The sequence below is a fragment of the Callospermophilus lateralis genome, chromosome 3 (assembly GCF_048772815.1).
Source record: "Callospermophilus lateralis isolate mCalLat2 chromosome 3, mCalLat2.hap1, whole genome shotgun sequence".
In the NCBI taxonomy this organism is placed as follows: Eukaryota; Metazoa; Chordata; class Mammalia; order Rodentia; family Sciuridae; genus Callospermophilus; species Callospermophilus lateralis.
In genome coordinates, this window is record NC_135307.1 from 138,941,078 (window position 1) to 138,962,949 (window position 21,872).

At 45.3% G+C, this 21,872-nt stretch overlaps 1 protein-coding gene across 2 annotated transcripts in view; it reads left to right on the forward strand.

Annotated features, from left to right (window-relative positions):
- Positions 1-21,872, forward strand: part of St8sia2 (ST8 alpha-N-acetyl-neuraminide alpha-2,8-sialyltransferase 2) — a 74,806-nt gene that overhangs the window by 41,220 nt on the left and 11,714 nt on the right. For both annotated transcript variants that reach the window (XM_076848824.1, XM_076848825.1), the window contains 2 exons: positions 3,300-3,557; positions 9,292-9,585. In XM_076848824.1, coding sequence (XP_076704939.1) covers positions 3,300-3,557; positions 9,292-9,585 — 552 coding nt within the window. The remainder of the gene's footprint in view (positions 1-3,299; positions 3,558-9,291; positions 9,586-21,872) is intronic.

Below are 21,872 nucleotides of genomic sequence, written 5' to 3' on the forward strand. Positions count from 1 at the left end.
TGTTTGTCCTCCTCTTGCCCATGGTGAGCTGTTCCCTCCCGTAGTTCTTGTGGCTTGAAAGCCTGCCCCTCTCCCACAACATGAAAATAAAAACCCTTAGCTGAGAGACCAGGAACTGACATGACACCTGACCCTGAAAACAGAAGTCTGTTTCCCCGGAGAGTGGGACTGAGGAAATGTGGAGAAGAATTATAATTGCAACATCTCTGGACACTTAGTTTAGATGTAGCCATGATTGACCTAGCAAATTAATATTTATTAATATTCAGTATAATCTATTTATTTCCAAGCACTGTGTTGCCATCCCAAGGTGCTGACATGAATCAGAAGTGTTAGGCAGAGAAACACAAAAAGAAGCAAAGACAGGGCAGAGGAGGAGGACATACTCATTCGGTGGTATTGCATCTTAGCAACAGTTGGAAACAAGGAGGTTGGAATGAGGAGCCGTTTTCATTTTGCAAGGGGTCTTAGAGGACTGCCGGGAAAGGCTGGTCTAGAGCACTGGGCTTTGAAGGACAACTTGGAGTTTTCCAAATGTGCCAAGCCACATCCCACATGCACAGGTATTGAAGACTGATGTGTGTGTTGGGTGCTGCAGGAGCACCAACAAGGAGGTGAGGAATAGAGAGATGGAGATGAAGGTGAAGGACAACCAGGACCAGCTAAGGAGAGCTCTGATGGCCATCCAGGCCATCAGCATGGGGAAGGAGTGGAGAAGATGCACCAGCAATGTTGCCACACATCAGGGAGTTGCTCCTTCAGGTAGGAAGTGCCCCACTCCCTAGCTCTTGAGGTTTGTTTGAGGACATGAGGGGTATGGTAATAGAGAGGAATGAGATCTATGGGTCAGGTAGCTGGGAATCCATCTAAAAGAGATGTCCTTGGGCTCCACCATCCGCCAGCCTCCCACTTCTTCAGTGTCTCCTTGGAGGCTGTGTGGGGAGGTCCTCCAGCCTTGTCAGTCTGCCCTCTGTGACCAGGGCACCTGGAGTCAGCAAGACCACCACATAGTTCCCTTTGACAGCCACAACAAGTTACCATTAATTGATGGTTGGAAACTACAGAAATTAGACTCTCATGGAATGGAGGCCAAAATTCTGAACATTCCCTCCAAGAGCTATAGGAGAGGGACCCCTCCTCTTGCCTCTTCCATCTTCTGGGGGCTTCAGCTCACTGTGGGCAAACTGGAGGGTTGTCACAGAACAGGGGTGCAGATGCCAGTCTCTGAGATCATCCTTACAGGGTCTGCTTCGTCTCCTCTCCTGTCTCCCATAGGACACTGCCATTGGATTTAGGGCCCACCTGGGTAATCCAGGGTGATCTCATCTCCAGATCATTAATTTAATTACATCTGCAAAAATGATATTTCCAAATGTAGGTCACACTCACATGTGCCTGGGGTCAGGAGGTGAACATTTATTTCTAATGGTCACCGTGTACAGCACTGCTGTACCTGTTAGTGAAATTCCCCTGGCAGCACAACCCCAGCTGCAGTTCTCTCTGGCCCTTCCTTTTGCCACTGAGCAGAGAAACACACATGCACACACTCAAACCCACATGCCCACCCACGCTCTCGCACTTTGCTTTTGAAGACCAGACGGTGGCCTCCATGGGGATCCTGGGAATACCCGGCTACCTTCATAGGAACAATGTGTTTTCACCCAGAAGGAAAAAGAATCTCCCTCTGTTTCAGTCAGTTAATCACCAAAATTGTTCATAATAAAAGATTCTGCAAGTGATTTGCAATGATGCATAATAATTGATAGTCATTTCTCATAATTAGTTAGAAATTAATTCCCTCACAGAGGTATTTATTTATGGGCTTTCTAGGGACTCTCTTTGCTTTTAAATACTTTGGGGTAAGTAGTTGCAAGGGTTTTAGTAATTTCCAAACTATATGAATGTGCCGAGTTATATAATCCTTGGTAAACCTGGTTTAAAAAAAAAATAGCACCTGTTTTCCATCAAAAGGAACAAATTATTCAGCAAGGGTGATTTCACCTGTATAATAGCAAGAGATCAGGGTCACAAATGTGGAAAGACAAGTTAATGGAGAATGCTATGCCTGGCCAAGGGTTTTAGGTACTCCTTGGCCATATGAGAGCCCCCCAAACCTGGGCAAATCACAGCCCCCCTCAGAATCAGGATGTCTTAGGTGTCAGCTGGAGCTTCTCAAGTTTCCATAGTTCTCAAGTGACTGATCGTACAGCCTCCTGTGATACTCACAGGCTGTGCACATCTCAAATCCAGCAGCCTCTTGGGCTCCAGCGTCACCATTTGTACAACGGGGCAACCATCCTGCAGATCCTCACATTTGAAGACAGCATGAGCATTCTGTGCCTCCAGAGCTCTCTGGGAAGGGAGGCCAGCATCCCTGGGTCTGTCTAGATAGGGGCTCACCCCAGGAGATGAAATTTATTTTATTCATTGAGTAGCCAATTCCTTTCTCTTTATGGCTTGAATTATCTCTGAAGATTTATTGGGTGATTTAGGCAGCTGGCTGGGATGCTCAGGATCCTGGAAGAAGGCTGTGTGTTTTGAGTAAAAGTCCCCTGGGGATTCCATAAGGACACCCATTCTTTCCCTAATCCAACCCCATCCCTTCTCTTGGGCTTTTCTAGATGATTCTGGAACTTGCCTTCTAAGTCAAAGGTACCCAGGACTAGAGAGCTGTCCTTTGATCACCTTTGTTCTGAAACACCACAAAGGAGCCTTTCTCCTTTGTGGACCAGGGAGATGGTGAGACTCACCAACCCTGTTTCAGGTGGGGGGAGCCAGAGACACACCCTACACAATGGACGAGCCAGCAAAGTGGCAAGCCACCCCCTCAGTGTCTCAGAGGAGGAAGGGGTGGTACCCCTCCTAGTACCATGTTCCCACTCACCCCCATGTGGCCTCTCTGCCCATGAAAGAAAATAAGCCAATGAGGATCGAAGGCCTGGGTCATCCTGGCTTAATGTCCCTAGTTCAGGACTCCCTCTCACATGGTGGCACTGAATCCCTCTGAGAGGAGTGTGATGCAGGGGGGCCAGATGTCTGAGTTTACCCCAAACTAAAACATTTCTGGGACAAGGAACATTCAGTGCCATACGTAAGCCTGGATGGTGGACCTCCTTCTATCCTGGGGCCTTCTGTCAGTCCTGGAACCCATCCTAGAGGGTATCTGAACTCTTGCTATTCTCTACCTGCTTGCTGGGGTGCAGCAGCCCCCACACAGTGACATAGGACAGGAAAATCTGGTTTGGCAAAGTGCATCTAGCAACATAGAGACTTTCCTCATGCATGTTTGGTTTCCATAGGAAGCAAATTTTAAAGTTCTTGGATGCTGAGAAGGATATTTCCGTCCTCAAGGGGACCCTGAAGCCCGGAGACATTATTCATTACATCTTTGACCGTGACAGTACAATGAACGTGTCCCAGAACCTGTACGAGCTCCTCCCCAGAACCTCGCCCCTGAAGAACAAGCACTTCCGGACCTGTGCCATTGTGGGCAACTCGGGGGTCTTGCTGAACAGTGGTTGTGGGCAGGAGATTGACACGCACAGCTTCGTCATCAGGTAACCACCTGCACTGGTGCCCAGAGCAGCAGGTATACTGACGCTGAGCATTGCAGTTGTCCCAAAAGATTGAAACAAGACACGTTGGTGGGCTTAGTCCCTATTCTCAACCTTGAATGCACATGGGAGCTGCTTGAGGATCTTTATCTCCAGGGTCCAGACTGTACCTCCAACCAATTAAATCATCTGGGGGATGAGGGAGTCAGGGCCGGTATGGCCACGGGAGCTCCAGGGATTCTGGTGCACAGCCAAGGTTGAGAATCACTAACCCAGAGCAGTGGGAGGCAAACTGCCTGTTGTTTTTTTTAAATATTTTTTTTGGGGGGTACTGGGGATTGAATCCAGGGATGCAGAACCACTGAGCCACATCCCCAGCCTTTTTTGTATTTTATTTAGAAACAAGGTCTCACTGAGTGATTTAGGGCCTTACTAAATTGCTGAGGCTGGCTTTGAACTTGTGATCCTCCTGCCTCAACCTCCCAAGTCGCTGGGATAATAATTATGTACCACCACATCCTGCCGCCCCCACCCCCATTTTTATAAATAAAGTTTTATTGGAACACAGCCACTCTGACTCATTTTCACATTGTCAATGGCTGCTTTCTTTTCATGGTGCAGAGTTCAGTAGTTGGGCAGAGCTGAAGCGTTGTTGCTAAAGCAACACAGAGAGCGTATACCTTGCAAAGCTGAAAATATTTATTATCTAGCACCTTTACAAGAAAAAGTTTGTTAACCTCTAAACAGAGCCTGGCACAAAAGGTTAGTAAGAAAATCTCCTGGCTGACTTGGATTGTTGGTCCAAATTGGCAAAGCTCTTTGTAGCGTCCTGGAGGGTGGCACTCTGCTAGTAACTTCATCATGCTGTAGTCAAAGTCTGAAGTGAGGGAGTGACAGAGTAACTTGGATTTTGTACTTGACCATGATTTTCTCTAAAATATCAGTTCTCATTTTTCAATCTCTGGGGATGTTTGGACTCAGTTTGGACCCATGGCCAAGAACACCTGGCCCCAGCCCATTCAGACTTGAAAACAAGGCTTTGCTGTCCCCTGGTCAAAAGTAGGGCACTTGGAGCCTCGGATTTCATTCCAAATAGCTCCTGGCTCAGGAAGAACCTCACACTGTGTCTCATATTTCTGTTGGGACTGTCCTGATGCAAAGAAAGTGTTGTCCCTGGACTTTGGGAAATGATCTGATCATAGAATTCCTTGAACCTAAGGACATGGGAAGGAACAGGTCTAATTACTTTAGTATCCCCTAGGACTGGAGAGCTACGCAGTCTGGTAGCCAAAGTGGCTTCCATTTTGTTCATCTTCGGCAGGTCTCTTTGTCTCTGGTATAACCAAAGGCTCAGCCCCTAGTTTACAAAGGGGTAAAGATTGGTTGGGGAGAGGAAAGGCAGGAAGGAAGCATGGTGGATCTGTCTGACTGGAGGCCAGAGGAACAAAGTGGGGTGGGTGTTATTGGTAAGGCCAGATGCCCTCCAAGGTGCCGGGCAGGCTTGAGGGAGGCCTTGCTGGTTTCGTGGAACACATATAGGCCATGCCTCTTTTCTTTGCCACGAAGAATGACTTTCAACAGCGAGCTTTCTGTGTTCCACCAAACCTTGCCTCAGGAATTTCAGGAGGCAATGACTGATTTTGGCTCACAGCATCCTCTTTGGCACACACGGTAAATAGTGTGGTTTCTGGCTCTGATGCCCATGGCTCAGAGCACATCACTTGAATTGTCTTTTGGGGCTTCAGTTTAACTGTCTGTAAAATGGGTGGCCTGGGCTTGCTTTGAGTTCTTCCATTATGAATCCTGTCCAGGCTCTAGCCCAGTGCTTTTCAAATGGGAACGTGTGTGCATCACCTGGCTTATTAAAAGTCTGAATCATCAGGTCTGAGGTGGGGACTAAGGCTCTGCATTTTTAACAAGCTTCCCAGAGGATGTCACTGCTGCTGGTGTGCAGCCTGCACTTAGGGCCATAGCATGCTCTGTTGCCACACACACACAGTCAAGAGAGTATGAGGTTGTAAGCATTAAAGGGATGACATTTGGAAATTCCTCAGACAACGTGTCCCGTTGTGGTGTGGCACATTTATTGTTAATTCTTTGTCTACCCTATGTCTCCACCACACGCATGCACCTAGACCGTGAGCTCCTCCAAAGCAAAATAGCTAAGCCATCTTATTTTTTGGAGGGGTACTGGGGATTGAATTCAGGGGCACTCAGCCACTGAGCCACATCCCCAGTCCTATTTTGCATTTTATTTAGAGACAGGATCTTACTGAGTTGCTTATCACCTCACTTTTGCTGAGGCTGGTTTTGAACTCGTGATCCTCCTGGGATTGAAGGTGTGCACCACTGCACCCAGCTAGCTATGTCCAGACCAAGGCTGTGTGCAGCACAGGGGAGGGCCTGCATGTGGTTGACATGGATGAGACTCTGCTATTCCAATAAGCTCCCCGTGGTTCTGCCAAGATGACAGGCGCCATGACAGTCCTGATGGAGATGTCTCTGTCCATGTTAATCTGAGTCTTCAATTAAATCAGTCTACCCTGGGTCCCTCCTTTGTGTGAGAGTCTCAAAGACACATAGAACCTTACTCCCTTTAAGAAAACTGAATGGGAAACATGAGCTGGGGGTTCTGGTGAGACACAGAGCACATAAACACAATGAGCTTGCAAAACATGGCACCTCCTGGGCTTCTGGAAGACGTGGCATTTGAGTGTGGCCGACTTGGACCAACGAAAGTGGGGAGGAGAAAGGAAGGCCATGAAGAAAATCATGGAGGCAGAAAGACAGGTTCAGGGATCAGGGAGGCAACGACTTGAGCAAGCACAGGCTGCACGAGGTGCTGCTGAGACAGGCTGGGCAGGAGGGCTGGTCCTAGGAGAATGACAGGAGTCTGCAGTGCCAGGGTGAGGAGGCCATGGCTGACTCAGGGCCATGTGTGCAGGGGGAGTTCCCAGAAGTTTAGGGATCAAGAATTCATTGTGTGCTCACATGTGCACACACAAGCACAGCCCCTCCACAGGGAGAATCCTACCAGCAAATGGCCTTTCACAGATAAATAACCTTTCAGATCACCCCTGAACATTCACTGGGCACTTAGCATGTACCATGTGCTGTTCTACACACTTCACCAGTATTATCTTATTTAGTTCTTGCAGAACAGGCATATTTTATTTTATCCCCAATTTGTAGAGAAGAAACTGAGGCACAGAAAGCCCAGAGGCACATAGCTTGTGAGGGCCAAGGCCAGGCCATGGACCAGGAAGTCTGGCTTCAGAGCCCACACACCTGCCTCCCTCACTCTGCAGATGGCTCAGTGTAGACCTATGAATATGGTTGTTTCTGGAAAAGGTTCACTCCTTTTCTGCCCAGAACCAAGCCCTCTCACAGCCCACCCAGAATTCTCTTTGGACAGAAGAGAGCCTAGACCAGGTGTAAGCCCTTCCTGACTCTGCCCTTTCTCCATAAATGAAGCAGTTTATACCTGGTGGGGAAGAAGTACACCTAAAGCATCCATTTAGGGCACAGCTGCCCCCTGCCCCCAAGCCCCCAGGCATCCTCACTGAGACTTGGTCACTGGAATAGCCTGGACCTCCCAGCCTCCACTGTGAGCAGGAGCCTGTGTGCCTCCGTGTTTCATAGCACCTTCCAGAGGATGGCATACCACACTGCTGTCTGCTTCCTTCTTTGCCTCCCCGCAGCTCCTACTGGCCTCAGTTGACTTCAGTAAGTCTCAACTTCACTGAGTCCACCTGGCCCTGCTCTTATGAACTGGAGGTTGGTCTGGAGGAGGCCCCAGCCATCAGGGAAGGTTTGGGAATCCTGGCTCAGTACAGCTTAAGGCCAATAGGTAACTAAGACCAAGGTGGCCCCAGACTGGATAATGTGCTGGCAATAATACTCCAATCTCTGCAGCCTGTGGCAGGGGCTCCTGAAGGTATCCTCCAGCAATTCTATTTCCTTGCAATATTTAACTACAATCAGAGATAGCAAGGCCTGAGGGCAGGAATGGAGGGGGTGGGGCTCAGTTGGAAAGAGTTATACAGGCTTTGGAATCAGACACAACTGAGTTCGAATCCTGGTGGTTCCCTTACTAACCCTGGGACTTTAGGCAACTTAATTGGAACACTCTGTGCCTCAGTTTGCTCATCTGTAAAAAGAGGGTGACTAAAAATGGGTCACAGTACAATGAACTGATCTCTGTTGATGACTAGCCAAGTGGCTGGCACACACCAGGGGCTCCATAATGTTCATTTTCTTTCTAATTGTTCTACTTTTTCTACCCAGTTGCAGAAGAAAAGTCCTTGCTTAAAGCCAGGAGTAAATAGTGTCTTTCTGGATTTCATCATCTGGCGACGGCATATAGCCCCCAGTCTTCACATCTTCACAACCTGGGTTCCATACATACTCATTCTAATTTCTCAAGCTTATTTCCTCCATCAAATCCCAGGCAGCATGGAAGGCTCCCCAGCAGCGCCCCCTGCTGCCTTCCATAGGTCCTTGGTACAGTCAGGAAGCCCAAGTATGCTCATATAAACCAGAACCCTTGAGGATGGGAGAGGCCCCCAAGATAGTCCCTAGTTAAATAGAGGCTGTCCATCCTGGCAGCCTGACCAATTCATGAGCAATTTCAGTGACCTCTTATTTCATCCTCTGATACCCAACTCCTTCCCTCCAGTAAATCCTACAACTTTGTTTTTTTGTTTGTTGCCTAATACAAATGTGCCCATATCACTCTCCTGTTCGAGAACCTTTAGTAGTCTCTGTTTCCTTCTGAACGAAGACTTTGACACATAGGCCTTTCGATATCTCACATGTCTAGCATGTCTCTCTAGCCCCATCTCCTTCACATGACTTGCCCCAGTTAGACCAAATCACTTGCCTTCCTCTGAACATTCAGGCTATTTCACACCCTCTGCAAAAAGAGTGTGTGTGTGTGTGTGTGTGTGTGTGTGTGTGTGTGTGTGTTTGTGTGTGAATTCTTAAGCTCTGGAACCAGCTGAATGGCTCTCTAGCTAAGGGACCTGAGGAATCTGTACTTTTAACCAGTACCCAAGGTGATTCTTCTGTTTTAGCAAATTGGAGAAAGACTCTCTTCCTGTTCCATGTCTACCACTGGATTTCCGCTCATCCTTCTAGACTCCCTCAGTCATCAGCCCCTACTACTTCTTCTCCTCCCTGTAAGAATGATGAAGTCATGGGCCTCTTAGTGTGGCCCAGCTGTGGTCTAGGCACTGGGTATGTGTAACTGAAATAATCCCTGTGGGGCTGCTGTTCTGATCTCCTGCATAGCCCTCAGGAAGCACAGAGAGATGAGTACATTGCCCAGAATCACAGGTAGAGAACGTCAGAGCTGAGTTTTATACCTGGGTGTCTGCCTTCAGAGCCCGCCCTCTGCCACCTGCAAGCAGGTCAACTTGCCAACAGCATTTTAATCTTGCATATGAGGGCTGCCTCTCTTGCCCCTTTCTTCCTCTCCTAGATCCTGAACTCCAGAATGGAGGTACTTTGTGTCCCCAGGGCCTAGTAAATTACTAACTATGTGGTAGAGGCTTAATAAACATTTGTGGAAGGAGGAGGATAAGGATAACAAAAGAAGTCCGTCATTCAGGGAGATGCCCTGGGTTTATCTTTGGTGATGAGTTTGAAGCAAGGAGAGGGAAACAATTAAAAAGGTTACATGTAACAATAGGGTTCACCTTTTCTAAAAGGACCCTGTTGCCTTTTTCCTCCTCAGGTGCAACCTGGCTCCGGTGCAGGAGTATGCCCGGGATGTAGGACTCAAGACCGACCTGGTTACCATGAACCCCTCGGTCATCCAGCGGGCCTTTGAGGACTTGGTCAATGCCACGTGGCGGGAGAAGCTGCTGCAGCGACTGCACAGCCTCAATGGCAGCATCCTGTGGATCCCTGCCTTCATGGCCAGGGGTGGCAAGGAGCGTGTGGAGTGGGTCAACGAGCTCATCCTGAAGCACCACGTCAACGTGCGTACTGCGTACCCCTCGCTGCGCCTGCTGCACGCTGTCCGCGGGTGAGCGATCTCCCTGCGCAGGGGGCTGTCACTAAATATGGGACATACCTTGTAGGCGATATTCCTTTCTCAAGTGCATTTCCATCCCAGCACTACCAACCATTAGCTGGATGACCTTAGAAAGTCACTTGACCTTTCTGGGTCCCTTTTCCTTGAGAAATTGGGGAGGTAGCAAAAGGGTCTTATCCGGCATGTCAGTTTTGACCAATTGGTCGTACCTACTTGGAGAGCTATGGTAAGAATGATCTAGAGGTTCTGTGGGACCAGATGCCACGAACCTGGGAAGGGAGAAAGTGGCTAGTGTATCAAATATTTGCCATCCCAGGTAGGTGATTTCTCCGGAAATCAGGATCAAATGGAATTGGCTTCAAATATGTCACCTAAATGTCTCTAGTTTCTTCATTAGTAAAATAGGGATGGGATGGTTACATTGGAAGGATGTGGAGACTAAATGAGATAGTATTTGGGAAACGCTTAGTGTACCATGATGGAAGAAACACTCAGTGCTATCTCCAGTATCATTGTCCGTGGTCATCACCTCTACTTCCCTGTGTAATATTCTCTGACTGTGCAGAACATTTCCTGCTTATTAAGCTAAAAGATCAAAAGAGGGTCTGATGGGATATAATTTGGTCCACCAGCTCCTCTCTCTGAAACAAGGGACAAACTTCACCGAGGAAATCAGAAAGAAATAGGAAGAGGTATAAGAGTTTTGAGCAAGATTGATATAAATAACCGAGTAGTGGGCCTGGGTTTGTGGCTCAGTGGTAGAGCGCTTGCCTAGCACCTGTGAGGCACTGGGTTCAATCCTCAGCGCCACATAAAAATAAATTAAAAATAAAGGTATTATGTCCAGCTACGACTAAAAAAAAATTAAAAATAATAATAATCAAGTAGGGGTTCTCTGGGTTAGGACTAGGTGTCTAATTCTAGAAAAGGACTTGAAGAATTAAGAAAGCCAGAGAATGTTGGGAAGGTTCTGAACTATTCCTGTAAAGAGACTCATGGTCACCCAGATGAGGCTCTTCAAAGTTCAGCCAAACAAGTAGTAATTCTCAACTTCTCATTTCTTTTCTCCCATCCATGAGACCTGGCATAGACTGCCTAGGCACTTGGACCAGTAAATTGGTTAGGAATAGTACACATTATAGCAGCCACAGAGAATAGTTGGATGTTAAGCAACCATTCTCTCTGTTCTAGTCTTCTATTACAATGAAATAAATCACCTCAAAACTTAATGACTTGAAAAATAGCATTATTTTTGGTATTTTTCACAATTTCTATTATCAGAAATTCAGGAATGGCTTAGCTGATGGTTCTTGTCAAGGTCTCTGCAGTTAACAGTCAGATAGTAGATGGCAGTAGAACAGTGGGGACTGGAACAGCTGGGACTGATTGCATCTCTCTCTTCATATAATCTCAGGGATTCTCAATGTGGCCTTTTTACATGGGCTAGATTGAGCTTCCTCACAGCATGATGGCCTCAGAGCAGTAGGACTACTTATATGGAGACTCAGGCTTTAGTACAAATGGTCCAGAGACCAAGGCAGATACTGATTGTCCTTGTAAGACCACATAGTGTTACTTCTATCATACTCTACTAGACAACCAGTCACTAAGGAGGTCCGGAGTCAAGTGGAGTGGGCACAGACCCCACCTCTCAATGGGAGAGTACCAAACGATTCATGAGCATATTTAAAATATAAGCACCATTTATTGAGTGATTGTTATGTGCAATATCCTAGTCTAGATAGTGTAACTCAATAGTGAAAAATAAAATTCTTAATCTCATTAGCACCCAAAATTTTTGATGGAGAAAGATAAATGATAGATAGGCAAATAAATAGGATACTTACAGAGAGTGCTATCAGAAAGGTTTTCTCTGGAATAAAGTTGGTTTGAGCTAAGATTTGAGGAATGAGATGACAGTAGCCACATACAGTTCTGGGAAAGAACCTTCCAGATAGAAGGAAGATTCTCAAGTGCAGAGGACCCAGGGAATATATATTCAAGGAGCAGCAAAAATACACATGTGGTTGAAGCAGAGTGAGCAAGGAGAAAAAGATAGGAAATGATATTGGCAAGAGAGACAGACTAGAAGACATTTAGCATTGTGGGTCATGGTAAGGAGTTTGGTCTTGACTCTAAATGTTTAGGAGCAGCCATGGAAGTTGTAGAGGAGATCTGACTTATGTCTTTAGAAGATCTTTCTTGCAATAGTGAAAACTGGAATAGGTGTTGGAGAGCTGTTGTGATAGCTCAGACAGAAAATAGGTATGCCTTAGACGAGAATGGTAGCATGGGCTGTATATCAGTTTGGTCCAATTTGTTCTGTAATGTGGAGGGACGGGATGCCTTCTATTTAAGGACCTTTATGCATGAACTAAAGAGAAGAATCCAGGATGATTTAGGATTTAAGTGTGAGCAAACAGTTTGATAGTGGCATTATATTCCATAAGAGAACCCAGAGAAGTCAGTGTATGTTTGGGAGCATTAAGGAAGAGTTCTTTCTTGGGCATAAATTTGAGGTGCCTTTTACAAATACTCTGACCACTTATCCTGTACCCAATTGTCCAACAAACCACATGGGAGATCACACCTTTGCTCCAGGGACATGGCAAAGTCTACTGTACGACTCCTTATCAACCAGGAGGCATTGGCATGCCCTTCACTGGGGCCTTAGCAAAACTCTGGGAAACCCTGTGAGGCACCCACAAAAGACTCTTGCCCTCATAAAGATGCTGACTCTGAGGTACCCAAGCCTGTGACCAACATTGGATGCATTTTGGTGGGAGTTGACACAGGGAACCCATTGTTCCAAAGACCCTAAAAAGATATTCAATACAGGGCACCTGCATTTGTGGCTGATGGACCCAGAGTGATACCTAAAAACACAGGCCATTCATATTCCTTACCCCGGAGGTTGACCTGTCAGGGCTCCCATCAGCATTTTTTCACTTTGACCCTGTCACAGAGAGGGTCTGTCACAGCAGCCCTCATCCATGATTTCAACAGCATTTCTTTGCAGAAGAAGGAAACTCTTGAGTGGTTTTGGGGGGTCAAAGGGATAACAGAAGCAAAAGAACCTCTCTTTGGTGAAGAGAGAAAAAGTTCCATGGATCGGGAATGGGCAGCCACCTGGAAGAAACCTAAGCAGCCAGAGCTATTTCCAGCTCTAATTGACTCACTTTCATCTGTCAAAATAGCATTAAGAACCAGTAATAAGCCTTTTAAACAAACAGGCTGTTAATCCTGAGATTGCAATATCTTCCTCTGCGGGAACTCCTGGGAGGATACTACAAGAGAGACAGGTGGGGCCAGCCCCTGCTTTTAGCAAATGATGGGGGTAGGGAAAAGGAGTCTGCTAGGGCCTTGGAATGGATTTCCTCTAATGATCCTCCCCCTCTGTGGGGCCACTGGACCTTGTAGAATGCTAAGTCCAATAGGGCATCCATGAAAAGTGGGCCTATGTGTAATAAGGAAAAGGGCTTGGCTCTGCCTTAGTGGGGCCTGGCCTGATATTCACTGCAAATGAGGGAATAGACTGGAGAGGATATAGAAAAAAGCCATATAAGAAAAGACCAAGGGATTGTGGAGAAGAAGGCTAAGGGGGAAACTGGGACCTGGCCAAGAGGCAGCATTGCCTGGCATCTAAAATACAGCCTTTGCTCTAGGAACACCTCCAAAAGGTTCAAATCCCAGCTCCGTTTGTTGCTTGGTTGTATCACCTGTCTTCCCAGCCCCAAGCCCTGCTTTCTTTGTCTCTTTCCTGGGAAGCCCGCCTTCCTCAGAATGCATGTCCCATTCTACACAGGGAAGCATGTGATCAAACAGCATGACTTCTGTGATCATGGCAGCTGCCACCAACCACTTGGAGAGTTACTACTTGGAAAAGGGATTGGATTTATCCTGTGGATTCACAAGGCAGAACTAGGCAGGCAGTGGAGCCACAAGAAGCAAAGTGTAGTTAGGCCTACGTTGATACCATACCCTAGAGGAGTCCGAGCAATCCACTAAGTCAAACTTGTCAGTCACAGGTTCTTCAGCCTGAAGTTTCATGAATGAGCTCTAGTTTGCAGAATGATCTTCTTTTTTTATTTAAAATCTACTGCCCAAATGAATTTCATTCTACCATCATATATAACAAATTAGAATAAATAAATAGGATCACAGCTCTTTCAGCTATAGATCAGCGGGGAAAACTTAAGGGCCCCTCCCAGCTCTCCTGTGAGCGCAATAGCCAGACCGAGGGCGGCACGGAGCCGGCGGGAGCTGCGGCTTCGGCAACGGAGCCGGCGGCAGAGGCGGCTGCGGCGAGGGAGCCGGCGGCAGCGGCGGCTGCGGCGAGGGAGACGGCGGCAGCGGCGGCTGCGGTGAGGGAGCCGGCGGGAGCTGGGACTGCGGCGAGGGAGCCGGTGGCAGCCGGGGCAGCGGCACGGGAGCCGGCCGGAACCCGCGGGAGCCGCAGCAGCGGCGTGGGAGCCAGTGGGAGCCGCGGCGGTGCTGGCACAGGAGCCGGCGGGAACCGCGCGGCGCGGGACTCCCAGCTACCGCTCCCACCAGTGCTGACAACTGAGGTCTCTTGCACCGACTCGCCTTGGCATGGGACTCACGGCTACAGCTCCCACCGGTGCTGACAACTGAGGTCTCTTGCATCAGATACGGGGGCGTGGCTACCAGAAGGTAAGCAAGTTTGCTGGGGGTGCTCAGCACCAAGCTCTACAAACTAAGGGCCTGAGGGAGGCAAACAAGGAGAGTGTGCCCAGGCACTAATGAAACAGCTGCTCCACGTGTGTGCAAGGTAGGCAGAACTGTGACCACCGACAAAACAGGTCCAGTGGACTGCCAGACACATCGCTCAGGTTGGGGGAGGGGCAGAGCCGCCGGGCGCCTGCAAGTTACGCAGACCTGCGAATCACCAGCTGATCAGACCCAGCAACCGCGGAGCAGCAGAGCCACCCCGGGCCTGCAAGGTAGGGGCACTTGCCACCCACTGGCAGGTCAGGCCCAACAAATTGCGGAGGGGCACAGCTGCCCCACGAGCCTGCTAGGTAGGCAGAACCCTGACTACCAAGAGAACAGGCCCAGAGGCCGGCCAGACACATCGCCCCGCCCCAGTTGGGGGAGGGGCAGAGCCGCTGGGCGCCTGCAAGTTACACAGACCTGCGACTCACCAACAGATCAGGCCCAGCAACCGCGGAGCGGCAGAGCCACCCCCGGGCCTGCAAGGAAGGCGCACTTGCCACACACCAGCAGGTCAGGCCCAACAAACTGCGGAGGGGCACAACTGCCCCACGAGCCTGCTAGGTAGGCAGTACCCTGACCACCAACAGAACAGGCTCAGAGGACGGCCAGACACATCGCCCCGCCCCGGTTGGGGGAGGGGCAGAGCCGCCAGGTGCCTGCAAGGTAGGCAAACCTGCGTCTCACCAGCATATCAGGCCCAGCAACCAGCGGAGCGGCAGAGCTACCCCCGGGCCTGCAAGGTAGGTGCACTTGACACCCATTGGCAGGTTAGGCCCAGCAACTCTCGGAGGGACACAGCTGCTCCACGCACGTGCAAGGTAGGCGGAACCGTGACCACTGACAAAACAGGCCCAGTGGCCCGCCAGATACATTGCCCCAGTTGGGGGAGGGGCAGAGCCGCCAACAGCGCCTTTTAGGTAGACAGACCTGCAACCAACAGACAGAACAGGCCTAGTGGCCAGCGGAGGGGCAAAGCCACTGCTCACGCCTGCAAGGTAGACGGACCTGTGACCACCGAAAGAACAGGCCCATCGAAAGTACAGGCACAGCGGCCTCCCGGCGTGGTAGGCACATTGCCTCAATTGGAGGAGGGGAAGAACCACCGCCAAAGCCTGCGAGGGAGACTTTGCAGCTATACAAGAGCAATATAAATATATAGGGGGAAAAATCAATAACACAACAGTTTCACCAAGCAGAAAGAAACGCGATCAATATGAAAAGACAAGGAAAGAAAGGACCACAAGCAATGCAGGTCAACTCAACTTTAGAAGAGGTAATTTCTGCAGCAGATGGGATGTCAGATAAAGAATTCAGGATATACATGCTTCAGATGATCTGGAGTCTCAAGGAAGACATTAGACAGCAAAATCAGTCAATGAAAGACCACTTCGACCACTTTGACAATCAATTACATAAACAAATCCAAGAAGTAAAAGATCAGTTATACAGGGAGATAGAGGTTATAAAAAACAAACAAACAGAAATCCTGGAAATGCAGGAAACAATAAACCAACTTAAAAACTCAATTGAGAATACTACCAGCAGAGTAGAACACTTAGAAGATAGAACATCAGACAATGAAGACAAAGTATTTCAACTGGAGAAGAACATAGACAGCTCAGCAAAGCTGTTAAGAAACCATGAGCAGAACATTCAAGAAATATGGGATAACATAAAGAGACCAAACTTAAGAGTTATTGGGATACAGGAAGGTACTGAGGTCCATACCAAAGGAATGAGCAATCTATTCAACGAAATAATACGAGAAAACTTCCCAGACTTGAAGAATGAGTCAGAATCCCAAATCCTAGAAGCCTACAGGACGCCGAATGTGCAAAATCATAAGAGATCCACACCTAGACACATTATAATGAAGATGCCCAACATACAGAATAAGGAGAGAATTTTAAAAGCTACAAGAGAAAGGAAGCAGATTACATTTAGGGGTAAACCAATCAGGATAACAGCTGATCTTTCAACACAGACTCTCAAAGCTAGAAGATCCTGGAATAACATATTTCAAACACTGAAAGAAAAGGGGTTCCAACCAAGAATTGTGTATCCCGCGAAATTAAGCTTCAGGATGGAAGATGAAATTAAAACCTTCCATGATAAACAAAAGTTAAAAGAATTTGCAGCTAGAAAACCATCTCTTCAAAACATCCTTGGCAAAATATTACAGGAAGAGGAAATGGAAAATATCAATGAAAACCAACAGCGGGAGGTAGTACAGTAAAGGGGGGGGGGAATAATCAAAGAGGAAACAAACCATGTTTAGTAACATAAATAAACAAATATGGCTGGAAGAACAACCCATATCTCAATAATAACCCTAAATGTTAATGGCTTAAACTCACCAATTAAGAGACACAGGCTAGTAGAATGGATCACAAAACAAGACCCAACAATATGCTGCCTTCAGGAGACACATTTGATAGGAAAAGACATACATAGACTGAAGGTGAAAGGTTGGGAAAAATCATATCACTCATATGGACTTCGGAAACAAGCAGGAGTGTCCATACTCATATCAAATAAAATAGATTTCAAGCCAAAGTTAATCAAAAGGGATGAAGAGGGACACTACATACTTCTTAAGGGAACCATACACCAACAAGACATAACAATCATAAATATATATGCCCCAAACAATGGTGCAGCTATGTTCATCAAACAAACTCTTCTCAAGTTCAAGAGTCTAATAGACCACCATACAATAATCATGGGAGACTTCAACACACCTCTCTCACCACTGGACAGATCTTCCAAACAAAAGTTGAATAAGGAAACTGTAGAGCTCAATAACACAATTAATAACCTAGACTTAATTGACATATATAGAATATACCACCCAACATCAAGCAGTTACACTTTTTTCTCAGCAGCACATGGATCCTTCTCAAAAATAGATCATATATTATGTCACAGGACAACTCTTAGACAATATAAAGGAGTAGAGATAATACCATGCATCTTATCTGACCATAATGGAATGAAATTGAAAATTAACGATAAAAGAAGTAAGGAAAAATCATGCATCACCTGGAGAATGAACAATAGGTTACTGAATGATCAATGGGTTATAGAAGACATCAAGGAGGAAATTAAAAAATTCTTAGAGATAAATGAAAACACAGACACAACATATCGGAATCTATGGGACACATTGAAAGCAGTTCTAAGGGGAAAATTTATTGCTTGGAGTTCATTCCTTAGAAAAAGAAAAAACCAACAAATAAATGATCTAATACTTCAACTCAGAATCCTAGAAAAAGAAGAGCAAAACAACAGCAAAAGAAGTAGAAGACAAGAAATAATTAAAATCAGAGCTGAAATTAATGAAATTGAAACAAAAGAAACAATTGAAAAAATTGACAAAACTAAAAGTTGGTTCTTTGAAAAAATAAATAAAATCGACAGACCCTTAGCCGCGTTAACGAAGAGAAGAAGAGAGAGAACTCAAATTACCAGCATACGGGATGAAAAAGGCAATATCACAACAGACACTTCAGAAATACAGAAGATTATCAGAAACTATTTTGAATCCTTATACTCCAATAAAATAGAAGATAGTGAAGGCATCGATAAATTTCTTAAGTCATATGATTTGCCCAGATTGAGTCAGGAGGATATTGACAACCTAAACAGACCAATATCAATTGAGGAAATAGAAGATACCATCAAAAGACTACCAACTAAGAAAAGCCCAGGACCGGATGGGTATACAGCAGAGTTTTACAAAACCTTTAAAGAGGAACTAATACCAATACTTCTCAAGCTATTTCAGGAAATAGAAAAAGAGGGAGAACTACCAAATTCATTCTATGAGGCCAACATCACCCTGATTCCTAAACCAGACAAAGACACTACAAAGAAAGAAAACTACAGACCAATATCTCTAATGAACCTAGATGCAAAAATCCTCAATAAACTTCTGGCGAACCGGATACAAAAACATATCAAAAAAATTGTGCACCATGATCAGGTAGGATTTATCCCAGGGATGCAAGGCTGGTTCAATATACGGAAATCAATAAATGTTATTCACCACATCAATAGGCTTAAAAATAAGAACCATATGATCATCTCGATAGATGCGGAAAAAGCATTCGACAAAGTACAGCATCCCTTTATGTTCAAAACTCTAGAAAAAATAGGGATAACAGGAACATACCTCAATATTGTAAAAGCAATCTATGCCAAGCCTCAGGCTAGCATCATTCTGAATGGAGAAAAACTGAAGGCATTCCCTCTAAAATCTGGAACAAGACAGGGATGCCCTCTCTCACCACTTCTGTTCAACATAGTTCTCGAATCACTGGCCAGAGCAATTAGACAGACGAAAGAAATTAAAGGCATAAAAATAGGAAAAGAAGAACTCAAATTATCACTATTTGCAGATGACATGATTCTATACCTAGCAGACCCAAAAGGGTCTACAAAGAAACTATTAGAGCTAATAAATGAATTCAGCAAAGTGGCAGGCTATAAAATCAACACGCATAAATCAAAGGCATTCCTGTATATCAGTGACAAATCCTCTGAAATGGAAATGAGGACAACCACCCCATTTACAATATCCTCAAAAAAAATAAAATACTTGGGAATCAACCTAACAAAAGAGGTGAAAGACTTATACAATGAAAACTACAGAACCCTAAAGAGAGAAATAGAAGAAGATCTTAGAAGATGGAAAAATATACCCTGTTCATGGATAGGTAGAAGTAACATCATCAAAATGGCGATATTACCAAAAGTTCTCTATAGGTTTAATGCAATGCCAATCAAAATCCCAACGGCATTTCTTGTAGAAATAGAGAAAGCAATCATGAAATTCATATGGAAAAATAAAAGACCCAGAATAGCAAAAACAATGCTAAGCAGGAAGTGTGAATCAGGCGGTATAGCTATACCAGACTTCAAACTATACTACAGAGCAATAGTAACAAAAACAGCATGGTACTGGTACCAAAACAGGCGGGTGGACCAATGGTACAGAATAGAGGACACAGAAACCAATCCACAAAACTACAACTATCTTATATTCGATAAAGGGGCTAAAAGCATGCAATGGAAGAAGGATAGCATCTTCAACAAATGGTGTTGGGAAAACTGGAAATCCATTTGCAACAAAATGAAACTGAATCCCTTTCTCTCGCCATGCACAAAAGTTAACTCAAAGTGGATCAAGGAACTTGATATCAAATCAGAGACATGGCGTCTGATAGAAGAAAAAGTTGGCTATGATCTACATACTGTGGGGTCGGGCTCCAAATTCCTCAATAGGACACCCATAGCACAACAGTTAATAACTAGAATCAACAAATGGGACTTACTCAAACTAAAAAGTTTTTTCTCAGCAAAAGAAACAATAAGAGAGGTAAATAGGGAGCCTACGTCCTGGGAACAAATCTTTACTCCTCACACTTCAGACAGAGCCCTAATATCCAGAATATACAAAGAACTAAAAAAATTAGACAATGAGATAACGAATAACCCAATCAACAAATGGGCCAAGGACCTGAACAGAAATTTCTCAGAGGAGGACATACAATCAATCAACAAGTATATGAAAAAATGCTCACCATCTCTAGCAGTCAGAGAAATGCAAATCAAAACCACCCTAAGATACCATCTCACTCCAGTAAGATTGGCAGCCATTAGGAAATCAAACAGCAACAAGTGCTGGCGAGGATGTGGGGAAAAGGGTACTCTTGTACATTGCTGGTGGGACTGCAAATTGGTGCGGCCAATTTGGAAAGCAGTATGGAGATTTCTTGGAAAGCTCGGAATGGAACCACCATTTGATCCAGCTATTCCCCTACTCGGTCTATTCCCTAAAGACCTAAAAAGAGCACACTATAGGGACACTGCTACATCCATGTTCATAGCAGCACAATTCACAATAGCAAGACTGTGGAACCAACCTAGATGCCCTTCAATAGACGAATGGATAAAAAAAATGTGGCATTTATACACAATGGAGTATTACTCTGCATTAAGAAATGACAAAATCATAGAATTTGGAGGGAAATGGATGGCATTAGAGCAGATTATGCTAAGTGAAGCCAGCCAATCCCTTAAAAACAAATGCCAAATGTCTTCTTTGATATAAGGAGAGTAGCTAAGAACAGAGTAGGGACAAAGAGCATGAGAAGAAGATTAACATTAAACAGGGATGAGAGGTGGGAGGGAAAGGGAGAGAGAAGGGAAAATGCATGTAAATGGAAGGAGACCCTCAGGGGTATACAAAATTACATACAAGAGGAAGTGAGGGGAAAGGAGGAAAAATATAAGGGGGAGAAATGAATTACAGTAGAGGGGGTAGAGAGAGAAGAGGGGAGGGGAGGGGGGAGGGGGGATAGTAGAGGATAGGAAAGGCAGCAGAATACAACAGACACCAGAATGGCAATATGTAAATCAATGGTTGTGCAAATGATGTGATTCTGCAATCTGTATATGGGATAAAAATGGGAGCGCATATCCCACTTGAATCAAAGTGTGAAATATGATATATCAAGAACTATGTAATGTTTTGAACAACCTACAATAAAAATTAATTTAAAAAAAAAAAAAAAAAAAAAAAAGAATAAATAAATAATTTAATAAAGGAAATAAATAAATAAATAAAATCTACTGCCCATCAAACCCTTTGTTTATTGGGTATCTGTGGGGAGATAAATATTTTTATCATGATAAAATATGCCAAACATAAAATTTACTATTAATAATTTTAGGGTACATTTCACTTAGATAAAATTCACTCTTAGAAGAAAACAGGAAAATCTTCATCACCTTGGGTTTGGCAGTAGTCTAAGTTTGACACCAAAAGCACAGGCAATAATAAAAATATAGATAAATTATTCAAAATCAAAATGTAAAGCATTTGCAAACATTTGCATAAAAGACAATTTAGCAAGAGTGTAAAAAGAAAATCTATAGAGTGGGGAAAAATATTTACAAATAACATATTTGATAAAGGATTAACATCCAGGATATGTAAAGAATTCCCAAACAGTTCAACAATGAAAAAATAACCCAATTCAAAAATGCCAAAGGATTCTACCAGAGTAAATATACAAGTGGCTAATGAGCATATGACAAGATGCTCAGCATCACTGATCCTTAGGGAAACACAAGTAAAACCACAATGGGATACTGCCACTTCAAGCCCACCAGCATGGCTCATATGGAGGAGGAGAAGGAGGAGGAGAAGGAGGAGGAGGAGGAGGACAATGACGACAACAAAAAATATTAGTGAGAATATGGAGAAATTTAAACCCTTGGTTTTGCTGATGAAAATCTCATATGAAATCGACTTCTCAGGCACCCTAGGATCTCCATCTTGCAATTGAAGAACTTAGTGCTTAGACAAGTTAGGTGTTTTGTATGATGTCAGTCAACCAGTAAGTAGAATGACCAGGAATGGAGTGGTGTTCACTGTCATTCAAAGTACCAGGTGCAGCACAAACTTGTACATATACCATTCTGGATCGGTGGGGAGTGCAGAAGCTTAGTGGACAGGGAGTTGCCACACTTGT